This window comes from Lissotriton vulgaris, chromosome 7 (genome assembly GCF_964263255.1).
Source record: "Lissotriton vulgaris chromosome 7, aLisVul1.2, whole genome shotgun sequence".
Lineage (NCBI taxonomy): Eukaryota > Metazoa > Chordata > Amphibia > Caudata > Salamandridae > Lissotriton > Lissotriton vulgaris.
This window is the reverse complement of record NC_141695.1, coordinates 503240339-503266719: the sequence shown is the minus strand read 5'-3', so window position 1 is coordinate 503266719 and position 26381 is coordinate 503240339. Positions and strand designations below refer to the sequence as shown.

Genomic DNA, 26381 nt, shown 5'->3' with positions numbered 1-26381 from the left:
AACAACTGTGTTGTTACATCGCATTCTATTACAACGCAAAATGTGCAAACATTTGCTGTAGAAGGTGTTGGATTTTAAATCTGACACCTTCCCTACTGTTGCACAGACTGGAGTTGAAATAGGAAATTATACTATTCCAAACTGTAGCGCCCCCTACAGCAAGTCGTTGTAATGACTTGCATTTTAATGGTATGCGTCGTAACAACGCAGTCATTGTAATGACCGCGTTGTAATGGTATGCGTTGTAAACACATGTGTTATAACGTGTCCTATTCCTCACCTACACAAAGTAACACACTACATTAATGTTAAAATATTTAGTTTTTACTTACCTCAGGATCCAGCTCCATATTTCATTACCAAAGAGAGAATAATAAAACAAGGATGGATAGTGTACCAGAACTCATTAAAGCAAGTTGCCCCTGTGTTTTCTTGGTACTGATTCTGCTACCTTTGAAGCCAGGGGCCAGGTAGTGGGCAGCTGCGATCCGTGGCAACTTCTAAATGATGTCAATGAGAGCGCGGTGGATGCAATTTTGGGTTGTGGGAGTGGAGAGGTCTTTAGTTCAGAACAAAAGCTGCAAACCTATTTCATGCTTGGGACTTTCTCAGCCTAACAAAATAAATGATTGTCAAGTCAGAGGCCTACGTTTGCAAATATTTTTGCTCGCTTTTACGTAGGCTCAAGAGTTTTATTGTTGCAGAAGATTATTATTTAAGGGACTTGCAAAAGTGGATTAGCTAATGTATGTTCCATAACTATACATTTGCACGGTGACCACAATTACTTCAGCATCCCTGTATTGTAATGTTAGACATCTGGATCCTTATGATTACTCAGAGCTGCTTTAGTAAGAACTCCTTCAACAGGAGGCTGAGTCACCCCAGCAGTACAATCTAGACATGATGGAGTAAGGTTACTATGATGAAACTTTCCACAGCAGAGTGGGTGAGGTTTCCTGATCCAAAACCGAGGAATAAGACATTTTAAGTAATATAACTTGGAACGAATAGAATACAATTATTGAAGCACATTCCTCTCAGCGTAGACACTCACTGAATAACCAACCCTGGCCTTTGCAAACATCTGGGCAAAGTTTGCTGCACTAAACTTTGTCCAGAGTTTGAAACAGACCAAAAAGTCCCAAACTCCCTGGGAAGGGTCAGCAGCTCTCTAGCTTGATTTTGGACCCATCAGCAGTATTACACTTCTAGTGCACAGGTGAGAGATTTTCATCACTTTACAAATAGGAGCTACTGACATAGCAGTTCAGTGGGTTGTGTTAGGATGAGTGAGGTAGAGCAGTCCCAAGAACAAGACATGTTTGAAGCCTTGTTACCACTTGGTGAAGAAGTTGCAGTGTACAAGATTTCAGGGAGCATTGCTTGGAGGAATCGTGGATAGTAATATAAGATGTCTTAAAACAGCGTTGTCATGGTGGGTATGGTCCATAGCATGCCCAGTTGACCTCTGAAAGTGCCAGTGCCTTGTGAACAATACATCCTTTTTCTACTTAGTGTGAGAGGAGAAGGAGTGTTGCACATTTAACCACAATAACGTGCAAGATTCTGAATATCACCCTGGGAAAGAATAAGGCACTAGCATAAGACACTGAGAAACTTCTAGCATAGGAATGTGTATAGATGGCGCCACTCTACACCTGTACACCATACCCATCAGGTATGACAATGTAAGCACGGAGGAGTGTGAGGAGGTCCTGTTTGACACCTCAGTTAGGCAGGAACAAAAGCTGCCCTGGTGCTTATGGAAAGACGTGTGTGGGGAGGATTGAAGGCCAGAATGCATGGTCTGTTTTTGGTCCAAATGCAGAGATGTTAAGGCTGCCTTTTCCCTCACTTTAATTGTGAATAGAATAATCTACAGGTTTATGCAAGAGTGCATGCATCCAGACCAAAATGGGATTCAATAGCCCATTGTTAGATCCATTCGAGTCAACAAGGAGTATCATTTTGTTTGCTTTTTATTATCATTTTCCTAAAAAGCCACAAAATACAGTACTCAAGCATCGTAAAGTCTATCATAGACTCAAAGGGTCCCCTGTATCATTTTGATCATTAAAACCGATTCAATTATAGTGTATCTTGTTTTATGGGTGGAAAGGCATCAAACTTTAAAGGTGCACTGTTTCTTCATGCTCCCTACATTAATCAATCACTAGCATTGCTGGAATTCAAACTTGTGACCAGTTTCTTCATCGGGCAAATGAAACCACAGTGCTAGCAACCTTAGCATGAAAGTATCCAGTAGTAAATACCCTGGAATAGGTGATCAAACGCGTGGTGTGCTTACATTTAATACATTTTGGAACCTAGTTGATAAGAACAAGGGCATCAACGTGACCAACATACATCAAAACACTTACAAAGTAAAGGTATTTTCAAAACAGCTCCTTTAGATATAAAGGCATAGTGGGACATAATTCTATTTCTCAAATTAAGAAGTAAACATCTCTACGACTGCACAGCTTCAGTAATTTGGAGCTCGGAGTCTGAGGCGCTGAAACAGCTACTAATATTGTTCCTCAGACAAAGAGCACAACAGGGCCACAGAGCCGTCTCAATTCACCGTCTGTTTGTATGCTCCGTTCACAGTCCTTTCGGCTGACCTGACATATATCAATTTTTACAGGTGTACTGCACGCGCTGTATCACATGTCACCTAGCACTCAGCCTGCTTTACCCTGCCAAGATGTAGAAAATCGATGGTACTGTTCGAAAGATGTCTCCACCAGCAATTACGGACACTAAACCAAGGCGTACCGCTCTTCTAGCCCCATGGGGCAGTAGCCTGTGTCTTGTATTTGGGAGATGACCCAGACCCAGTACATACAGTCCTCTCAAAAAGGGGAGGGAAATGCTTTCAAATTGGATACATGCCTAGGGATATGTGCTCCTCTCTTGAACCGAGACATTGTACTGCGAACAGCTACCTTAGACAAACACTGCTTTAATATACGTGTGCGTAATCTTAGCCAAATAAGTTGTACGTGGACCAGGTGACTCGATATTAACCGATGTCTGGATCTGTTTACTCGGTTAATAGTACTGTACCAAGAAAAATCCTTGATGAAATTCATAAGTGAATAGTGGAGGAAGCTTCTATAGGTTTCCATCCCCCTGAGGTGTCAGGCTTCCCCTTCCTCCCTGTCCTGGCTCCAGCTGGTCTGGGGTCACAAACAGGGCTGTCCTGGGAAAAAAAAACCGGCACTGGCAATGTGCTCGGTGCCCCCCCCCCCCACCCCGGGGGTGGGGGATTGGAGTGTGGCTGAGGTGTTAGCTAGGGCCGGTTTCAGCTGATTGTGTTACAGGGGCCGATGTTGCAGCTATGCTGCAAAAGCGGCCCTGTAACAAAAAGCTGAAAAAGCGGCTCTGTAACAAAAATGGTTCCCCAGGGGCCCAAAACCAGCTCCCAACTGGGGAAACGCCCAGTGCCCGCTATGGCAAGTCCGGCCCTGGCACAAAAGACCAGTGTCAAACCCTTTTGAGAGTGCTTAGGCAGGGCATTTAGGATGTGCAAGTGTGGTAGGTGACATGCTCCCCCCTTGTTAACTGAGAGTAGTCCATTATAACGTCACCTATCTTCCCTCTGTCTCACTGTCTAGGAGCACTACACAAAGACCATTTGCAAGCTACATCTAATTATGTGACCAAGGAAGCAGGCAGCAGACACCAAATAGTTCGGAACAGAAAATGCCAAATTGTGATAAAAAATCTGACTTGACCAGTAAAGAGCGTTTTTAAATTAAATTTTTCAGTAACAGAACACGTAAAACGTAAAAGTACATGTCCAACTTTTCAAAAACACTGAATTCTGCCTTCTGGACTGTGTAGGGCTTACCCTAGGGGTGACTTATATGTATTAAAAAGTAAGGTTTAGACCTGGAAAGAGGGTTAGTTTGCGAGGTCGACATGGATTGGATTGGATTGGATATGGTTTTTGTATAGCGCGATAGCTACCCGCAGGCATCCTAGCGCTTAGCCAAATACAGGTGTGTGGGCGGGTCAATTTTATCTGCTGAAGAGAAAGGTTTTTAGTTTTTTCCGGAAGTGCAGAAGGTTGGGTTCTGAACGAATAGAGATTGGGAGGGAGTTCCAGAGCCTTGCCGCATTTGTTGAGAACATTCTTCCTCCACTCCTTTCTCTTTTGAACCTGGGTCTGATGACTTGAAAGGTATGAGTCGACCTAAGCAGTCTGTTGGGGTGGTAGGGGGTAAACAAGGTATGGTTCAGGATTGCTCCTTTCCTCCAGTAGGCACGGTGGGCAATGCACATGCTTTTAAAATTGATCCTGTCTTTTACTGGCAGCCAGTGGAGGGCTTTTAGTTCATATTTCACTGATTGGCGTCGGGGAATGCGCAGAGGTTTGCGGGCAGCGCAGTTTTGAATCACCTGGAGTCTTTTCAAGGTTGATTCAGGGGCGCCTAGATGAAGGGCGTTTCCGAAATCCAGCCGGGAGAGGATTAGGCCCTGGACCATGATCTGTCTGGCCTTGTAGGGGAGAAGAGGTAGGATTTTTCGGATGAGTCTTATAATGCCCATGCAGGTGGCAGATAATTTGGTTGCCTGGTGTCCGAAGGATAATGTGCCGTCAAGCCAAATTCCTAAGCGCTTGATGGTGTTCCTGGCTGGGGGATAGCAAAAAAACAACACCCGCCCCGTCAAAAACCTAAAGCATCCTAAACATATGCAGGGAGTCAATTTCCCTAACTTTTACTCTTATCGTTTAGCATTTTTTCGGACACAGGTCTCCTTTTCTTTGGCTATAGATGACTGTATCTCACCTCTCCTATGAGTGAATCTTATAATTTTTTTTTCTTTATCCTTTCTGTTTTCAAGAATTTGTATCCTTTACCCAGAATCCTCTATCTATGTCCCTCCCTATTCAAAATGCTTGTAAACTACTACGTCCTATTTTTGTCTCCATTCAGTCTCCTATTATACTGTCAGAGAAAAATGTATTTGCTCCTCAATATGGCATAACAAACATGCAAAACTGTTTTTGGGAAGTCCTGGCAAGAGAAAGGTCTGCGATGGGTACAGTAGCTAGTTCATAAGGATTCTTGCCTTCCCTTTATACAAGCTCAAGTGTGTTTTTCCTTCCTCCCTCATACTATACTAAATATATGTCACTAATCTCTGTGAATCAAGCATATCAACAGCTTTCACATACTACCGTCCCTACCACTTCTATCCCCCATTTAGCTACGTCATTGTTATGCTTTCCATCGGCATGCCACATTTATAATAACATAACCACTTCTTCAGATGACAGCAGTGGAATTGAAAAGGGAATAATGACTTAAACATTTATTTTTTGATCTATTTGTGAAACAAGATTTGACTTAAGTTACGGAAATCATCTAGGGCAGCTAATACCACTCAAACGTTATTTTTTTTATTACAATAGACTTGATTACCCAAGCCACTTTACACATGATAAATCCAAATAATACCTCTTCTTATTGGTTATGCTGTGTTACATTCTCAAACCTAAAACATAGGCTATGTGATTTTCCCTCTACTTATCAATTTTGGTTGAAATTTTGGAAACAGATACATTCTATTTTCACACCCAAATCTCCTTTAATTTCAAAAATATAGTTCTAGGTAGTTTTTCAGACGACTGGTCCTCTCATTCAGCTAAAGTTGATGTTCTAGATTTACTTCTTGCAGTGCTTTTTAGCAGATTACTAAGGTCTTTCAATATATTTTTCCAATCCTGGTGGTATGGTGTTTGCTATAATCCTTAGTCAATGGACAGAGTGCATGTCAACTCAATATCTCTCACAATTAAACTCGATATCTCTCATTATTAAAACAGGACATTAAAAGCGACTTCCTCTGGTTACCTGTGATGACTTTCCTGGACTCTACTGCAAAACTCACCAATTTGCATAATCCTCGGATTGAAGAGGTAGCCAAGCCTCCTTGACACTTTTCTTGAGGTTTGCACAGTTGATATATGCTGTTTCTTTCTTACTGTGTTATTATTAATGTACATTTTGCATTACTTTTAGCACAATGTTGTGTGTATGTAATTTTAAATATGATACAGTTGTATTTATATCTCTGTTCCATTTCCTGTATTCTTTTTCCATTCCTCTACTATTTTTTCTCTTTTCCATTTCTTCTTATGTTACTCTGATAATTACATTGTTTTACATGATTGTATATTACTCTACTAAACTATATCAACTGCCAAATAAAAGTTTATCTTTAAAACTAAAAAAATAAATTAAACTCTACTCATGCTATTTTTGTCACTCTATCAAACAGTCTTATAACAACGTTCCTATCTGTCATCACAATCATTTATTCAGTTTTGAAGTTCTACAGGACAGTGTAGCCCTCCCCCTACATATGGATGGTGTAAGGTTTTAGGATATATCAATGTACTTCAAGTAGTTTAAAGTAAGCAAGGGCAGTAGAAATTTTACCATAATTTTAGGATATCTACATAAACTATGTTTCACTAAAATCATTCAAAATTGTTCTAATTTACAAAGCATGTGGATGTTCTGAAAATAGGGAATTAATGCAGCTCTCTTGGACCAATCTGGACACCCTAGTGTTCAGTCTTTGAAACTGTATTTGTATTATTTCACACAGATATAGTTTTGTATTGGCCTGTAAAGGGTTGGGTATATTTGTAAGAAATTAGATGTACAGAAACTCAACATCTCTTATATACCTTTAATCCGAGATTTAGTTCCTTCAGTGAACGTTTAATTTCACTGGTTAGGCTGTTCATGCGTTCGCACTCCTGGAAGGCCACAACGATGTAAGGGGTTCGCTCCTCCACTTTGGACATCAGTTCTGGGATATTAAATTCTTCTGGTAGTTTCTCCATTATTTCATCCAATGTACCCTTGACCTACAGAAGAGACAGAAAACAACAATTGTTAACATCTGTGCATGTTCTGATTCACAAATCAGCTCACCAAGTATTGATCCCACCTCATAAACGATTATTTTTCCTGGTAAAGATAAAGAAAAATCGTCAAGTTCCAATCTAAACCACCTATTGTAGAGTATATCCATTCATGTTTAACTAGAGCTATTTATTTAAATAGCCTAAAGGATCTAGGCACTGATTTACACAATGTATGTATCTTCTGTAAAATAAAAGCCAATTAGTCCGAAGTTTATATTGGAGTTGGTAAAGGTGTTTTTGTCCAATGGCACCTGGAGGTTTCCTTAAATAATTAGAGTCAAGCTCTTTTGATGAAATTAACAACATCATTAGAAAAAAACGCAGCTAAAGAAAGGTTTTAGGCAATTGAGGAGGATCTCGGTAGCAGCTTAAACCATTTACCCGAATTCTCGTGCTAGAAAGAACTTGTTTAAACCAGGAGACTCTAAACGGTGACTACATTACCACTGAGGTCTTTGTCGGCAACAGACATTTTATAGATGTGGTGCCTAAGTCATGGAATATGTAGCTTGGGGAGTGCCTTGTGATTACACAATTCGGGCTCTTGTTCAAGCCTTACGTTTTTTGACCAAAACCAACAAGCAGTACAAACAAAGAACGTCATCAACAAGTTTGCTCTGGTTCTGGGATCACTTTGCTGCATTACAAGAATGAGTAGGTGATTTTCCTAGGTCTTCCCAAAGCCAACGTGTTATAAATGTGACTTTTATATTTAAGCAAGCTTTTACAAATGCGAAAGAACTAGTGCAACTCATACAGTAGGGAAGCACTTTTAATCTTAACACTTTGATGCATCATGCTAATTTCTTTTTTACATTCCTCTCATTTACACACACAGGCATGATGAGCTCCAGTTCACTACCAACAGAGGACTCAGTTAGTGTAAAAAGTAGGCTTTTAAATACACTTCAAAAATGGTTTCATTTTGTATGACAACACAGAAAAGACCTGATCTTTGAGGTGAACTCAGTACTTGGAACTCTCTCCATCAATGTCTGTTCTAGGGGGTCCATGGTCACCTATTATTTTCTAAGAAACGTGTTAGTGAGCTCTATCTCCCATTGTCTGGTCCACCCTCTAGTGTGGACGATGGAACGCACCGATTTTTGTAGAATTTTTACCTGAAGGAGACAGAGACAACATAATACAACATACTACAGACAGCACTGAGTATAGCAACTATTTTGGTATGTGTGGAAGCCACCTTCATCTCGAGAATATATTTACCAAGTAGTTGCCCATGTTGTCTCTGTCTCCCGCAGGTAAAAAATATACACAAATCGGTGCAGTGTGGCGAAAACTGACCCTTGCCCTGAAGAAATTGCAGTGAGTTTCCTTTGGCTAAGAAACATGTTGGCCCTCTACAACTAAACAGATAGTAGGCAACAGGGTGTCTTGGTTTTAATGTGAACAGACCCACAGCACATAATAAAGTAGGATAGCCAGTGGATGTCAAGCTCGTTATTAGATTTGGAATAGCGGTATTCAAGTCCAGATCTTGCTACTCCTTATAGGGTTGGTACAGTCAGGCACGTGGATAAGACATCCTACGCGATGGCATCCCGATACACCACACTGAGCACATCGTTTTTAATTTGACTTTTTCACACTTTTCTTTTACGTGTTGACAGTTCCTAATTATGAGAACCTGAGGGTGCAGGTGAGAAGCAATCTGCAAACTCCCATGGTGCTACTCCCGTGAGGCACTGTCAACCTTTTTCTCTGTTCTTTTTATGTTCCATCGTCCACACTAGACAATGGAACAGACCATGGTAGATAGAGCTCAATAACACGTTTTTTAGAAAACAATAGGCGACCATGGACCCCCTAGAACAGACGGTATATACGAAGCCCTAATTCATTCACACAAATCTGGGTGACCATACATTGATGGAGGGAGTTCCAAGTACTCAGTTCACCTCAAAGATCAGGTCTTTTCGTGTAATATTGTGAGTGGGAGCCGACCTGATCTTTTTCCCTCTGCAGCTCCTTTGTGTATATGATTCATTTTGTATGAGCCAGCCCCCGCTCAATGCCATAGTTTAGGTATGCAATGGCATTCCCTAGGCCACACTTTTAAAGTTGCACATGTATGTTAGGGAACACTGTAGCACACATGGGGCATCAGACCTTTATGCAAATGGCAGTATTTGTGCCAAATTACTGTGGCCTACACAAAGAGTCAGGTACGCCAATTCAATTTCTTTTTTAATTGTTCTTATTATTTGATGTGTACAAATACCATGAAGGAATGGTGGCCTTAATCTCAGCCACACTGGCGATTGCTCATGGCCCACTTCGGGTTCAATGTTTTTCATACACTATGCCACTCTAAAGAGACCTGCCATGTGCAAATCAGACATGGTCGAGCTCTAATAGGAACAGTCCAAACTGTCAGTCTAGGTACCCTCCAGATGGGATCCCAAGCAACCCCAGATTAATGTCTGTCTCATCAGTATGGTATGGCTTGAGTCCTGTGGCAGACTGAGAATAGAACCAACGTCAATGTATAACAGTTAAACTTAGTGCATCAGATGTAACAAAAACGTGGTGGAGTATGGAATACTTTAATTAATCTGAATACTGTGGAATAGTTCAAATTGATTGGCCATAATAGCAAACGGTACATTAGTTTGTGAACAAAAACATTTATACATCCTGTTCATTGTAGTGTTGTGGATGTTAGGTTTGACATGCTGCATGTATATCTTACACATTAAGTTAATTCAAAAGAATGCTATTCGTGCAAAAGTATGCTTTTCACTGCAGCCAACAGGAGGAATTGTCCAGATCTGCTGTCTGTTTTTTCTAAGATACTCTTCTTTCGCAGGTCTATATGTGTAGAAACTAGCCACATTTCTAAATTCTTCTGGGAAGGCCAATGTATTGTCCATCAAATGTGCTCACCTACTCTTTCTTTAAACAGCATGCCAGATCTCCAGCAAGATAATTGTACTTGTATATTCACTAGTGTAGGGAAATGCCACTTTTTACATGGCCACCCCCATTCCTTTAGATTAAAGCATTTGTTTTCTGAGCCTGTGCACTGGGATTTTGAAACCCACGCCCTCGTGCATGTGCCATGATCATTAAAATATGTTGAGATTGGTTGTAATCCTTATTTGCAACCTACTTAGAAATCCCTAGTACATGGTACAATGTGTAAGCAGGGCGTACAAGCTAAATGTCACTTGTGAACTGCTGCACTCATTGTGCTGCCCACTACAGTGACAGTGCAAACATGACTGCAGGTCTAACATTATAGCCTGGCAGTGCAGTTTTAAACTGCAAATCTGACTTTTTAACATAATCCCTTTTGGCAGACCTATACCTTCCTTTTATAAGACACTCCTAAGTAGGCCCTACAGTTCATAATGCTATTTAAAAATCGGGACATGTAAAAGTTGAATGTTAAACATGTATTTATACTGACTAGGCCCCAAAGGATATTGTCAATGTAGCCAGGTTGACTTTTACATAGGTGTAGGAAGCTGGCTCTGGTTATACTATACCAAAGTAAGGTATAGTGTGCACAGAGTCCAGTGGATCCTCAAGGGTAGGCAGAAGTAAAAGTAGATAATACCTTACTTTCTATTTGTGGTAGAGTGGGCAAGAAGTAATGCTTTATCAGAGGGTAGTGTTAATCATTTATTGTACACACTCAGGCCGTAAATGATGCCACACACTCAAAGACTGACCTCCGAACAAGTTGTTTGTAGAAAAACATTATTTAGTTGTATTTTATTTTCTAGAGCCAAACCAGGCCTGGTACAGGTAAGTGTAATAGTACTTTGGAAGAATAACGCAGTTAAATACAGTTTGAATGCAATTGGATTGGTTAAAGGTAAGTCACTTGTTCATAAAACAGTTGGAATTACTTTTCAGTTACTAATGGGATTACCTTTTAAGTTACTTTTTCTACTCAGTGTGATATGCCTAGATATCAAACTGCTCTTGATGCATAGGAGGAATACACATTTCATTCAGTATATTGTACAAATCAAAATTGTATGAAAAACATTTTACAAAAACATATTTTAATCAAAAACAAAGACAAAACACTGTTGTATTTGCATCAATTGTGCGAACACGCTCGGGACCCCCTGCTACAGCCACTTCCACATCACTGAAGGTGGAGAGGATAAACCCCTCTAATAAATTCTGGCTTATGAATCCTACAGAATAATATGTCCAGAACTGTGTGAAGAAATAAAAATGTACATTGTCTAACTGATTAATATACGCTGCCACCCAGTCTACAATCAACTCCTGGAACACTCTAAAATATCGACCTATCCTGCTTATCAGATATTACCCCACCGGTAGCTGTAGGAGTGGACCCAAAACTCCGCTCGTGCATATAAATTGTACTCATTTGACTAGAAATAGAAGGAAAAAAAACGCACTGCCCCTTCTTTTTAACCTTTGTATATTGGTCCATTGTATATGTCAGTTTTTTGTTCATTTATCCTGGCCCTGAGGAAGGTTATCCAATCATATACTATCACCGAAACGTACGTAGGCCGTACACCCCAAAAAGATCTGGACAATGCACTAAGGATTGATCAATAATACACAGATCAATGATTAATTGGTGGAATCCCTAATTTCATGTACCAACATTGAACCACCATATGCACCTTTGGGTTACAGTTTCATTTTGTGAAGTCCTGTTTCCATGTTTCTATGTATTTTTATAGAGAATAGTGAATGTAGATGTATGACCGGTATGTGTGAGAGTATGTATGTTAGTATGACACGACACTGTTAGGGGCACACTTTTTTCAATTGCACTTTTTGAAACCTATAAAATGTGTAATGAATATTTATCAATTTCTGATTGTGTTGTTATGAGATAAAATGTATACATGTATAAATATCTAAAATAGTAAAATCCAAAAAAGACAAAAGAAAAAGAAAATAAAATTATGTTTTTGTAATATCTACAAGTCTTGGCTTCTGTCTATAGCAGCCTTTCTTATGTAAATGTTTTCTGGATATATTCTTGTGACAAAAGCAATATAGGTCTCTTAAGAGGTACCCTTTATGCCTAGTTCATTCCAGTCTCTCCCCCCTCTGGACCTAAAACTAACTGGGAGAACTCTTCTTTTTTTTCATCTTTTTTTTTCTATTTGCATCAATTAATTACACCAGTCCAGAATTTCAACAATTGCCTGTCAAAATTGAAATTCTATGTGGCACTATGACAGGCAGGCTGCGGGGAAAATTATTTTTTATAAAAGTTCGCTCTCGGGGTATGTTTCAATTATGACACCCCCACTAGAGTCCCATTCAATGATCCACATGCTGCACCACCATCCCTGACTTATTCAACTTCCACCCTACACACACGCAAATAATATAAGCAGCTCACCACACCACACAACTTCACTTCTCCATGTCTACTGCACAACAAGTTTACACCACAAAAACAACACAGCGCACCAATTCACTCTCAAACACCGTCTCCACCACCTACACACGCAGACCCGTCAAAATGCCTTCTTAGCCTGTTGGACGAGGAACACGATATACAAAAGCTACAATATTGCTATCCTCATACAGCTAATACCAGCACTTAGGACACCCCTGCTTTATGCACACACAATACTGATCACTCTTCTACAAAACAAAGTCACACTATTGCCAAAGCACAATCTCTAAATTGACTACTAATAAATGCTGGATTGGTCTCTAAAAACACACATCACATCTACGACTGTCTCACTGATGTAACACCAGATATACTATTCATAAGTGAATCATGGTTGGGAGATGATATGGCTCCAGTCCTGCATGAAGCCATTCCTCCAGGCTGTCAAACAATCACCCAAAATCATATAGGCAAAAAGGGAGGTGGCCTAGCTGTTATGTTCAGGCAAACATTATATATCAACAAAGTGGACGACGTCTCAATAAAAGATTGGGAGGCCCATTCCACCAGATGCAATGCTCTTGTAACTCCCTGCACCTTTACAGACCTCCTTCTAGCAAGGCGACATTGCCCAGGCACACTTCTAGACGTGGTTTCAAACCTATACATTCTGGTTGCCTCAACATTTGGTTTTACAAACCCAGTATGCCCCATCCAAAAACAATATTCGCTTGCCTAGAAGCACTGAACCTGTATCAGCTCATCCTCAACCCCACACACAATGCAGGACACAGTATACAAATATCAAGTTTTAATTATCGATTTGCATTAGGATAGAATAAAAAATATAGAATGGACACAATATCGAATGGACAGAATATAGACTACAAAAATATCGAATAGAATAGCAGTAATATCGAATTCAAAATATAGAATGGACAAAATATCGAATGGACAGAATATGGACAACAAAAATATCGAATGGACAGAATACAGACAACAAAAATATCGAATTTTTTAAAGTGTTTTTTATGTTAGTATATGTGTGAAAAGTGTATATTTATTTTATAATTTATTTTAATTACTTAATTGTATGGTATTTAATTTTTGCTTAAGATAATTCTGTAGTGGGATGTGGGTTTATAGGGGAATAGGGTGGGAAGTAGTTTAATTATAATTATTTGAATATGTTCATTTATTTATTTGTATTTATTTTGAATCAATTGATAATTAATTTTTAATTGTTAATTAAATAAAATATAATTTGTAATTCATTTTATTTAATTGATTAATTGATAATTATGTTAATATTATTAATTTATTTTCTGTAGCGGGTTGTGGGTTCTTAGGGGAATAGGGTGGGAAATAATTTAATTATAATTATGTAATTTTTTTATTTATTTATTGGTATTTATTTTGAATTAATTGTTATTAAAAATTTTAATTGGTAATTAATTAAAATATAATTGGTAATTGATTTTGATTCATTGATTAATTGATAATTATGTTATTTTATTAATTTATTTTCTGTAGCGGGTTGTGGGTTAATAGGGGAATAGGGTGGGAAGTAATTTAATTGTAATTAGGTACATTTTTAAATGTATTTATTGGTATTTTTTTATTCATTGTTAATTATTTTTCAATTGCTAATTAATTAAGTGTAAATTGGTAATTAATTTGTATAATAGGTAAAGATTTTCATTAAATATTTTTATTTGTATTTGTAATTGAATAATTATTAAAATATATTAAATTGGTAATTATTTTTAATTAATTTGTAATTGGTATTAATATTTTTTTTGAAAATTAATATATGAAGTATGTACTTTCCCTACTGTTGCACTCACTGGAGTGGGAATAGTAAATGTAACTCCTACACTATCCAACGTTTTCCCTACTGTTGCACTCTCTGGAGTGGGAATAGTAATTTTTACAACTACGCTATCCAATGCTTTCCCTACTGTTGCACTCTCTGGAGTGCGAATAGCAATTTTTACCCCTACGCTATCCAACCCTTTACCTACTGTTGCACTCTCTGGAGTGGGAATAGTAATGTTTATCCCTACGCTATCCAGCGCTTTCCCTACTGTTGCACTCGCTGGAGCTACGCTATCCAACGCTTTTTCTACTGTTGCACTCTCTGGAGTTGGAATAGTAGTTTTTACCACTACTCTATCCAACGCTTTCCCTACTGTTGCACTCACTGGAGTGGGAATAGTAATTTTTACCCTCCGACTATCCAACGTCTTCCCTACTGTTGCACTCTTTGGAGTGGGAATAATAATCTTTACCCCTACGCTATTCAATGCTTTCCCTACTGTTGCACTCTCTGGAGTGGGAATAGTAATTTTTACCCTTCCTCTATCCAACGTTTTCCCTACTGTTGCACTCTCTGGAGTGGGAATAGTAATTTTTACCCCTACGCTATCCAATGCTTTCCCTACTGTTGCACTCTCTGGAGTGGGAATAGTAATTTTTACCCTCCCGCGATCCAACGTTTTCCCTACTGTTGCACTCATTGGAGTGGGAATAGTAATTTTTACCCACCCACTATCCAATGTTTTCCCTACTGTTTCACTCTCCGGAGTGGGAATAGTAATTTTTACCCTCCCGCTATTCAACATTTTCCCTACTGTTGCACTCACTGGAGTGTGAATAATAATTTTTACCCCTACGCTATCCAACGCTTTCTCTACTGTTGCACTCACTGGAGTGGTAATAGTAAGTTTTGCCCTTTCCACTATCCTACGGTAAAAATATTTTATATTTTTTATACTTACATTAATTATTTATCAATTTTAAGGTTATTGAAGTATTTAAGTATTTTAAGTATGTTTAAGTTTTTATATTTATTATTTCATTAATTTCAATTACTTTAAAGCATTTAAAAAAAATCGATATTTTGACTAACTATATTTTTTACATCGATATTTTTGATTCGATATTTTTGTACTTACCTGTTTGGAGATAGGAAGTCGATATTTTGGCATTCTATATTTTTTACTCGATATTATGGTAGTTCTATATTTTTGTTATCGATATTGTTTCAGTGATCCGCTGGACACATCCTAGATGTCATTTTTGCTAATACTGAACTAGTTACCTTTCAAATTATAACTCCAGTCACGTGGTCAGACCACCATTTGCTTTCTTTCCAGCATAAAACAACATGAATCGGCGCACCTAAAACCACCTTATGTGCATCCACCTATCGACTGTGGACGAAACTCAATTTGGAACACTTAGAAACACAACTAAAATCCAGTAGAGATCTGGAAACAGTAAATTCTGTTCAAAAATTATATGAGTGGATACAGGAACCTTTTGATATCCTGATGCCACTCAAAACCAAACAACAGAACAAAAGAAAACAAGGGCCTTGGAGAAATACAGAGAAATAAGACATAAAACAACAAATTAGAAATCTGCACAATGCCTGGCTCAAAACAGACGTCAATCAACACAAACTTTGCCTACAGAAAATGAACAGCTACAAAAAATAAAAAGGTACTATTTAGACAGTATTCAAAATGCTAAATGTGCAAATAAAGAATTCCATAAAATACTCAATGAATTTAGTAAACTAAATTGCCTAGAAGGAGCTCATCCTGTTACTCAAGATTTCACAGACAAACTGGCAAATCATTACATGGACAAAGCAAACACGTTGGACTCATAATTAAAATGAAGACAAACCACCTACGCTGACCCTTTTCCAAAACAAGATCCCAAGAATATTCTAGCCCAGCGTCTCCGTTCCTTGCAACACATTTCACAGGATGAATTTATGGACCTAATCAAAGCAAGCAGGCCTGCCGGCAGCCCTTCTGACCAGTGTCCAACACTAACTTTCAAGACAACTCTTCTCGCAACCTCTACTGTCACTCCAGTAAGAAGAATCATCAAAGATTCCTTAACTACCGGAAAATTTCCAGAAGAACTCAAAAACTCATACATATGACCATTACTGATGCAAACAAACTTGGACCCGCTGAACTCTGACAACTACAGACACATTACAAATGGACCTTTCCTGGGCAAATGTATAGAAAGAGCAGCGTTCGCTCAGATGTCACAGTTCATTGAAGACAATGCCAAACTTTCAGACTTCTAAACGGGATTCTGTCCGGGAAGGCACACAGAATTTGCCCTCCTTGCCATCTGAGATGAACTGAAGAACACAGATGATTGCAACACGGTTGCTGCCCTACTTTTCTTGGCCCTCTTGGCTGCCTTTGTCACTGTTGACCATAACAGTCTATGATGCGGCATAGAGGGGACTGCTCTAGACTGGATCGCATCATACATTCGCAACAGAACTAATGTCATCCATACTCCTCTTTTCTTGTCCAAACCATCAAAGTGGACTCCTTCTAACTTGGGACTTAGACAATTTTGGCTCCAAAGACCTCCAGAGGTCTGGGACAAATGTGGCAAGCTAATGCAACAAAGGTGCACTGCCGCTAGGCCACAGATTCAGGTTGCTACCATTTGGAGCTTTTCCGCAGCAGCAAATCCCTTTCTACGAGATGTGGCATCGAAAGGGTCTAGCCTCAAGGAGCCCTGTGCACTACAGCTTGCAGCATTGCCCTGGTGGAGGAATACAAGCACCCAAAAAGTCCAAAGGTTGAAATCTTCACTGGACAAAGGCGCCAAATAAAACCTTCAGGCCAGGAACCTTGCTTTAGTACGGATTTTGAATCTCTACCGCTCTGAGCTTTCCAGCCATTAGTCAACGCCTTCACCAGGACTTCGTCTAACAGTTGTCTGACCTTGTGTAACCAATCTCTGGCACAGCTTGCTGTTTTGCTCTGCTTACATATATTTAAGAGACATAGGCCCTGATTAGGATAGTGGGTGGTTGTCAGGAGCCTGGCCGACAAGCAGGTGGGGGTTCAACTACCCAATTACAATGTGACCACAAGGCTGGTGGTCACAAAGAGCTCCTTTCCATGGCGGCTTGTGCTGCGGCCAAGAAATGGGGCTGCGACACAAGCCTGTGAGTAAAGGAGCAATTCCTGCACATCCATGTGCCACGGCCCATGTTGTGCAGGGCACACGGTGCATAGAGATGCGTGAGGGTACTACATATGCCCCCCGCCCAAATTACAGTGGTCTGCGATAGACAAGGCCCTTTCGGGCCCCCAATCCTTTTACGATACCTTTTAATGGCAGTTTTTCAGAAATGAAAAGGTTGCTGGTAAGGGATATTGTAACATCGGTACCTGCATGGCATCGACTGCAGCAATCCATTCTGTGTAGGCACTGATTCTGACATTCCCATTGTGGGGCCGATTTCATAGGCACCGCCATGGGAATGCAAAAAAACAGCCTGCCAGACAGGAGAAAACCCCTAATCTGGTGGGCGGTTCAAACATGGGTTTGGCATTGCGGGAGTAGAGCAGACCCCCTCCTGCACCACCAAACTCATAATAAGGTTCTAAGGCATTTCCTTATTTAAGCCTGTCTGCTCTGTGAATTTTGAATATGTAAATTACGGAATACTTATTTACTTTATTTATATTTTAGCTGCAAACTTCTAAATTTGTTTATAACAATGTTTAAACATCACGTCATTACAAAGCAGTCATTACAACGACCGCGTTGTTCGTTGTTACATCGCATGCCATTACAACACAATCTGTTACAATGACTTGCTGAAGAGGGCAGCAGGTGTTGGATTTTTAATCCAACACCTTCTCTACTGTTGCACATACTGGAGTTGGAATAGTAAATTATACTATTCCAACATCCAGCATCCCCCTACAGCAAGTCGTTGTAATGAATGCGTTGTAATGGCTTATGTAGTAAAAGAATGTGTGTAACATGACCTGTTCCACTCGTAAATTAAAAAAAATGATGCTGGTGTGTGCCTGGCTCTGTATTGCGAGATCATGGGTCTTGGTGAATCCCCCCAAGGATATCGGATGGTGTGTCCTCCTTATCCGTCAGATTCATGAATCGGAGCTCGCTTTGGCCAAAGTTAGAGGCCTAGCCTTTGATATTCTTAGGATATTCTTGTCATTTATGTGTTCCTTTGCTGACTTGGAAAAATAAAAAAAATAAAAAGAGAACGCACAAGAAGATATCCCTAAACTACATGCAATTTTGCAAAATAAATCTCCAGTAAAGGGTTGAACATCGGTGCGAGGCTCTCAATACAAAGCATATATCCATTGAATCAGCAGAGGGTTTGACAAAAATAACCTGATGTCCAACCCTCTGCTGATTATCAAACTTCTCGCAGCCACGGGGTATGAGTTTTTTCATTATTCCAAAATCCTGCAGGGGTCAAATGTGCCTACGCATGGACAGCTACATCTCAACAAGCATTTGCAATGCAATAGGTCTCGCATTAGGAAAATTTGAGCTATTGGTATTGTAAATTACACATTTTTTATTTATGTGTTGATTTTGAAAATAGCGAAATTAATAGCTTTGTCATTTACAATGCCAATACTGTTAACTTTTGCAAATGTGACACCTGTAGCATTTGTAATGCAACATGTTTTGTATTTACGTGACTTAGATGTATTGATATTACAAATAACAATGGCTTTGAATTTTTTTAAATAATTAATACTTAAATAAAATGTATTGTAATTTATAATGGCAATAGCTTAAACTTTTGTAAATAACTTTTGTGAAGATTATGTTCAGTGTATTTTATTGTGACGAAAATCCAAGTACAGAAGTGAAATATTAACATCTTTTTATGACATTTGTAATAAAGCTTGAAACATTGAGAGAACATATTTGAACCAGTTGTTGTTGAATGGTTGCACAGATTGATGCTGTGGTGGCGCTGAGTGATGTTGTGGTGGCGACGAGTGATGCTGAGGCGTTCAGTGATGCTGTGGTAGCGCATAGTGATGTTGTGGTGCCCCTGAGTGATGCTGTGGTGGTGCTGAGTGATAGATAGTGAGTGCGATAGATAGTGTGAGGGCGGATGTGGCGGTGGACGTGGTGGTGGTGGACGTGGTGGTTGTGGACATGGTGAAGGATGTGGTGGTGGAGGAGGTGGTGGAGGTGGACATGGTGGTGGATGTGGTGGTGGGTGTGGTGGTGGTGGACATGGTGGTGGAGGAGGTGGTGGTGGTGGACTTGATGGTGGTGGATGTGGTGGTTGTGGTAATGGTGGTGGATGTGGTGGTGGTGGATGTGGTGGTGATGGACGTGGTGGACGTGGTGGATGTAGTGGTGGTGGACGTGGTGGTGGTGGACGTGGTGGTGGAGGTGGACATGGTGGTGGAGGTGGTGGGTGTGGTGGTGGTGGACATGGTGGTGGTGGACATGGTGGTGGTGGACATGGTGATGGACGTGGTGGTGGAGGAGGTGGTGGTGGTGGACATGATGGTGGTGGATGTGGTGGTGGTAGACGTGGTGGTGGTGGATATGGTGGTGGTGGACGTGGTGGACATGGTGGTGGTGGTGGTGGACATGGTGGTGATAGTGGTGGTGGGCGTGGACGTGGTGTTGGTGGACGTGGTGTTGGTGGATGTGGTGGTGGTGGTGGTGGACATGGTGGACATGGTGGTGGTGGACGTGGTGGTGGTTGGTGTGGGAGGGTTAAAATCTGAAGCACTCCAGAGGCGACGAGAATCGCTTTTACAGAAATTCAATGAGACAGGTATAATCTTTCAAAGATATCTGTAGTTTAGTCGTGGATTTATTTTTCCGTATTACGTCATATGAAACGTAAATGTTCAATCCTTGTAAATACAGTCCGATTAAATCATAGGACAGTTCATCACATGTGTTGATGCTAATTACACTTTGAAACGAGCAAAAGCTCTTTATCAGGGGGGATTTTCTGGGAAGTAAAACAAATGAAATACGTGTCTGAATCCAAGAAGACAGATTGCGAGCAAGACAAAAACATTCAACTGTAGCAAAATGCTACGTCTGGGGTGAAGGAAACAAAACTACAGCAGTAAAAGACTCTAGGAGAAGGTGCAGAGTAGGGCGCCCCGTTTTGCGCGAAGCGTGTGGGTGAAAATACTGGATCTAAAAATACCCGAGTGAATTCACGTGTTCCGAGGCATTTATGTGCGGAAAACAGGAGAAAAAGAAATGTGCTTAGGACACACAAACGTGAGGGTTAAGAACTTGAATGGATCTGTGACACTAATCAGTGAGTGAGCTCTCAAAACAAAGAGAAGGAATCTTGCTGAAAAAAGCAAATGTGTCTTTAGATGTGCGACACAGACAAAAATAAATGACCTATGGACTTGGAAACAAGCATTATTAAAATGTAGCCTAGCCTAACAAGAAACAGCGCGGCAATCGGTGCAAGTGATGCCGCACATTAAGCCTGCTGGTTACTGAGTTAAATACGGGTGACCGAAAGTGATCGGTGAAAACACAGTGCTCTGAACAAGTGAATATGTAAGAGTTAGCGCGGTTAACAAGTTTTGAAAAGGGCCTTCCACCACGCAGCTGCATTTTTAGTATTGTAGGAACCGTTTGAGCTAGAAACAAAAAATATTGTTGTTAAAATATGCAGACGATAATGTAAATGCGGAAGATCTATAATTATGCGAAAATCACGCGACCGCACAATGGTATAATTCCCGTAGCCTTGCTTTTAGCCTACATGTATCATTCGCGCAAGTTCAGCGGACTTAGGGACACATACTTCCCCAGAAAGATACTTCTACTTGTGCTAGAAACAAAAACTTAACAGAAATATTGAAAGTATACTCAGTATATTATACTACAGTATACCAATTATAATGGTATACCACATGAACAGGAGAACAGTAATGGAATTAGTAATACGAATAATGACCATAATAAAACAGTACGCAGCACAGCTCTGCGATGCACACTAATGGCGGCACGGCGCTGTAAACATCTCAACATAGAACTCAATTGTAACTTTGAAAGTAACTCGCATCACGGTGACAGTGACAACAGGAATAATGCCGACACTCACAATAATCACATTAATAGGTATCATACAGTGTGTAGTGATGCGGTGCTTATATTCAATAACCAGTTTAGGCCAAGCCGTGGTGATATGTTATGTGCAAGGGAGTTATTGGGAGGGGGAGGGGCGGGAGTGTGTGCAGGAGGAAAGGGACAACCTGAGAGGAGAGAGGCAAGATAACGGACAGAGCCCGACTGTTGTGCTCAATAATAACACGGAACTTGAAAAACGGGTTTGTTGGAAAGGAGGAAAAGTAGAAGGTTGGAAGGGAAAGGAAAATGCACCGGGGAGGTGAAAAAAGTAACAAAAGGGAAAGAAGCGAGGAGAGCGAGAGAGTACACATAGAAGGGAAGGAAAACCTCGAAGACTTTGGATAAAAGGTGAATGACAGAAGGAAGGAGGTGAGGAAATGCACTGGGAGTGAAGGAAACAGTGGGAGGAAGGAAGGAAACTGCGAAAGGCGGAGTCAAGCTAGGGAGGTGAGAAAAGAGAACGAGGTGAAAAGACGAGGGAGAGAATAATCTAGATATAAGGAAACAACCCAAGACAGAGAGAAGGAAGGGGGTTGAGTAGAGTGGGGGAAAGGGCAAGAAGGGCTGGGGTGAAAGGCCAACGCGAGAGAGGAGCGGGAGGTAAGAGATGAGTGAAGAGAGAAAGTAGGGCTCGCAGAACAGAGGGTGGTAGAAGGAAGTTTCCAGAGGAAAAGATATTAGGAATGGCAGGAGGTGAGAGAAAAGAGACCTTGGTAGAAGGAGGGAATATGGGAAAGAGGAGCTCAGTGGAAGTCTGGGAAATGAGGGTAGATTGGGGTAGGTAAAAGTATGGAAAGACGGGGGAGCAGCAGCCTGTGGTGTGAGAGACAAATGTTGGAATGCGAGGCTTCCTTTCAAGTCGGGTGGGGGAGCAGGGGAGCCAGCAAGTGGGAGGGAATGACTGAGGCCAAGCGTGCGCTAGTGAAGCGTCACGCTTCAATACTTAACATGCATTGTGAGAAATCTGCTTGTTTAAGAGAGTTTGGTCACATGTAATAGATTCAGAGCAAAGTAAAACATTGGAAATGCAAGGCCTCTAATTAACAGAAACAATACAGCTTTTTACACATATGCATGCTATTTGTAAACACCTGTGAAGTACTTACTTGTGGCTCCAAGAAGACTGACGTCAAGCCACGCGGCTACTTTGAAGTTATTGGTTTCTTTGTGCCCGTGAAGCACACAATTGTAAGAATACCTGCAAAGTACTTTGGTGCGGCCTTAACACCAAGCCAAGCTGGCACAGCTTTCCTAGCCCCTATCACAGTTACGTTGGAAGATAAAACCTGAACTACATTAATGTCCCTAAGCAGCAGGGAGTCACAGCTGCACAGGGAAAAACAGGTTCAGGCTCATAATAATAATGATGAAATATAAAATCTGTGCTTACAGTGTGCAGCAGAGAAGTGTGCCACACTGAGGAGAGCGCTCGCTGCTATTGCTCTACCAAGGCTTGTGTGCACTAACATTAACATTTGGGCAAAATACATGGCGTTGCTTTGGGCCGGATAATGGTGTTGCTTTGGGCCTGGTAATGGCAGTGCTTTGGGCCTAATATTTAAAGGCCATTGCGGTTGCCAGGTTTGTTCGTCGTATTGGGCTTCCTGAAAAAAAGTGAGGAATGCTGGCTCTGCTGGTATCATAGGAAGAGAGCAGACTCGGCAGGGTCTCCAAGGGAGTACAAGAAGGACCATTTACAGCTCCGGGTTGGGAAGGGAAGACTAAGCTTGCCGCGCCGGTAAAATATATGGAGCCCGCTTAATTACTTTTTGATTCCGGTGGGCTGGTTTTTACTTATCGACCTGGACAAGATGAAAGGCTATACTGGCTCCTTCGGTATTGAATAATGTGGCGCGCAGATGCACTAGCATTCTAGCAGCATGTACAGTAACTCTAAAGTATCCTAGCATATAAGATACGGCTGGATGAAGTGTTCGCATCTAACATGGGACAGCTTCAGATATCTGCACCAATAGCTATTTTATGGGGAAAGACGGGCATTTTACAGCATATGCTAATAAATATTTACAAAATAAAAACAACAAATAAAAGTGTTCAAACCCAAAATAATAGACAATAAAAATATGTGCATTTAAGAGCCCAGGAGTGAGTGACTGCCCAGGGCATTCTTCACACCGCTACCACACAAGAGGGTGGGTGCATTTAATGGGGAGCTGCATGTTTTTGGGACAACTCAAGCACAACCGAGCTAAGGAAGCAGAGAGCTATTTGTCGTGCAGCAGTCTCTGCATAACCTTGATCCAAAGTAAACGGTATTTAGTCACTGTTTTCTGCCAGCTTGCGGCACTGATGTGAGAGTAAATTCACACAATGTTTATACTTTAAAAACCTGTGAAGTACTTAGCTGCGGCTCCAGAAAGACGGACACAAAGCCACGGAGCTACTTTGAGGTGATTTGTTTTTTTGTGCATATAAAGCATACAATTTCAGGAGCACTGGGTGCAGCAATAAACACCAAGCAGCAAGTTTATATGTAATCTCTTAAAAGACGACCAGCTCACACTAAACCGCTCTAATAAAGAAAAGTGTGTGTTTTGGCCAAGAATGCAACTGATCGGCAGGGGCTGTAACTTTTTGCATTTCATGAACATCACCCGCTTAGCAAAATACAAAAAGAGCATAGCATAAAAATAAAATGTAATCCAAAATAATAATACCTAGCGGACCAAAACTAGGCAACATCTGGAAATATATATAAATGATAACCCGATATTCACACAGTTGGTAGGGGAAAAACGGCACATATAGCAATCTCAAATTTTAGCAGCTATAGGTAGACAATTTTGAACAAAAGCGCCTCCTGAGTTGGGCTTATCTCGAGGAAGCGCATTCCTCAAAGGCTCTGTTAAAACGAGCTGAAACGCGAGAACAAGCCCCCAGTAACAACAGGATGTTTATGGGCTGTTACCAGGGCTATTATACACATTAAACCAGGGAAAAATTAGAAGTTGATCCCAAAGACTATTTAAACCTATGCACAAAACAAAAAAATATATAAAACACACACTGATTTGCAGCAAGTAAAAAAAACCTACAAAGTTACATGCAGATTTAATGGTTAAAAAGAAACAACGCGATTAAGAAGGCACATCCTTTTTAGCCCCGGTCACAAAGTAATGTTGGAGAATAAAACGTGAACTAGGTGAAAGTTCCCCTTAGCAGCAGACAATAACAACTACACGGGGAAATAGAGGATATATAAAATATGTGCATGGAGCGCACGTTCTACCTAGGTGCTCTAGGCACTTTAGTGCGTTGAGGAAAGATACAAGGTCCGTAAAAAAAGCTACGAAGGTTCTGGTGTTATTGTAAGGTGAATGAGAGTTATACTTCCCTTACTGCAGCGGTTCTAGGGGCCTGTGGAGAGTCTTAGTGACACCATTAAAGTATAGTGTACACGAGTCAGTCATTAAACCACAAAAAAGAAGAAACTTATCCCAAAGACTGTTCCAACTATAACTGCTGTTCTTATAGTAAAATACCGCACTGGCAGGGTTCAAGGTGCCCGGTGCCACTGCACCAACTGTAGGTGCGCCCTTGCTCTGCAGTCCTGGCAGCCGTCTCTTCGGTAGCGTAAAATAAATGGCGTCTATTTTAAGAGCACATGGGAATCTTCAGGTCACGCACTTTCAGTAAGAGCAGTCGGTTCTCGAGCTGCTCTGGGCCCGTGGCGGGGTGAGATGTGCCTGGGGCCTACTCGAGGACGGACCTTGCCCTGGCGCTGAAGGAATGCAGCCGGCCTTGAGAGGCACTTCGCAGTGAGATTTTTTCCCATTTCTCGCAGAGAACAGGCTGGGCTGGGCAAAGTCTGCAAATAAAGCGCCCTCTCGCATACCTGTGATTTTCGCCTTCTTTGTGTGAGTGGGCTGGGCGCCAAGAGGCACTCCCCGCTGTCCTCTTTACGCTTTTACTTCCCGAGGCAGGAGGCAGCTGCAGGGCTTTTTGTTCCCGCTGTTCAGGTCCACCTTCGGCGCGGCTATGAGTGATTTGCCGACCTCAAGAGAGGAGAGCAGCGCGCCCCCAGGAGGTGAGTGTGTGCACGTGCCCGTGTGCTAGTCTCAGTGAAAGGGTCCGTCAATGAATGCTGTGACGTCACTACCATTCTCAAAGCCCACACTCTGACAGTGTGGAGATCCGTCTGATGTCAGTGGGCATTGGCTGATCAGGATGTATTGATTGGGTGAAGAGGACAGAATGCAATTATAAATTCAACAAGAGGAACAAGCCGTGAGCGTGCACTCTCCCGAACTTCCGGTGTCGGGATGTGCACGCTCACGGCTGTCGTGGGGCGGGACTTCCGTCTTATGCGCCCACGGAGTGGATGGCTGGTCCAGAGGAGCGGTGGCAGCAGAACACAGGAGTGGCGGCTGAGGCGCTGATGTGGTAAGTGGTGCTTAGTAGTGGGGGGGTGTGTCTGTGTGTGTCTGTGTGTGCGCGCGTGTGTGCATGTGTGTGTGTGTATATGTATGTGTGCTTCCGTGAGTGTGAATGTGGAGCAAAAGATGTGCACGGCTGGGGGGCGGGGCATGCGCGGTCACGATGTGTAATCGGCGCTCGTGGCCAGATCTAGGTCGCTTGACAAGGATATTGGCAGCAATAGGTCTAGCGAGACCTAATAAAGGAGCTGCTGACCGTAGCTAAAGCAACACAATCTTGAGTTATATTGGTCTTTGGGGTGGAAACACCATCCAGACAGCACCTGAAACATCTGAGAAGGCAGCATTTGCTACTCTGTCAGCAGGAGAAGGACAGTTTAAGGCAATTTAATTCCCTCCTATTCTCCAGATTCAAAACAACTGTCTGAAGGAAATATAATGGGCTTAAATGTCCCACTTCCTAAGCAGTTGTTTACAAATTGTGCACGCTTTTGGCAGCGCGGAGCCCTTAATGTTGACGGATGGTGTCGCAGAACAGCAAGCTTAGCAGACTAAGGATGCGCCAGTGATTTGAAAGCTGCCTCGGTTTACATCCTTGGGCCCCGTCGCCAGACGATTTCTCTCGTACAGCACTCTGCCTCGTTTGTTCCCCAGAATGATCTATGTGGGGTCCTTGTTTCTACAACCTAGG

The 26381-nt window shown here is 41.4% G+C and overlaps 1 protein-coding gene across 1 annotated transcript in view; it reads right to left on the bottom strand.

Moving 5' to 3' along the window:
* Positions 1-26381, bottom strand: part of DNAH9 (dynein axonemal heavy chain 9) — a 1435662-nt gene that overhangs the window by 95114 nt on the left and 1314167 nt on the right. Inside the window, exon 67 of the mRNA XM_086930591.1 lies at positions 6713-6895. Within this exon, the coding sequence (XP_086786717.1) occupies positions 6713-6895 (183 nt within the window). The remainder of the gene's footprint in view (positions 1-6712; positions 6896-26381) is intronic.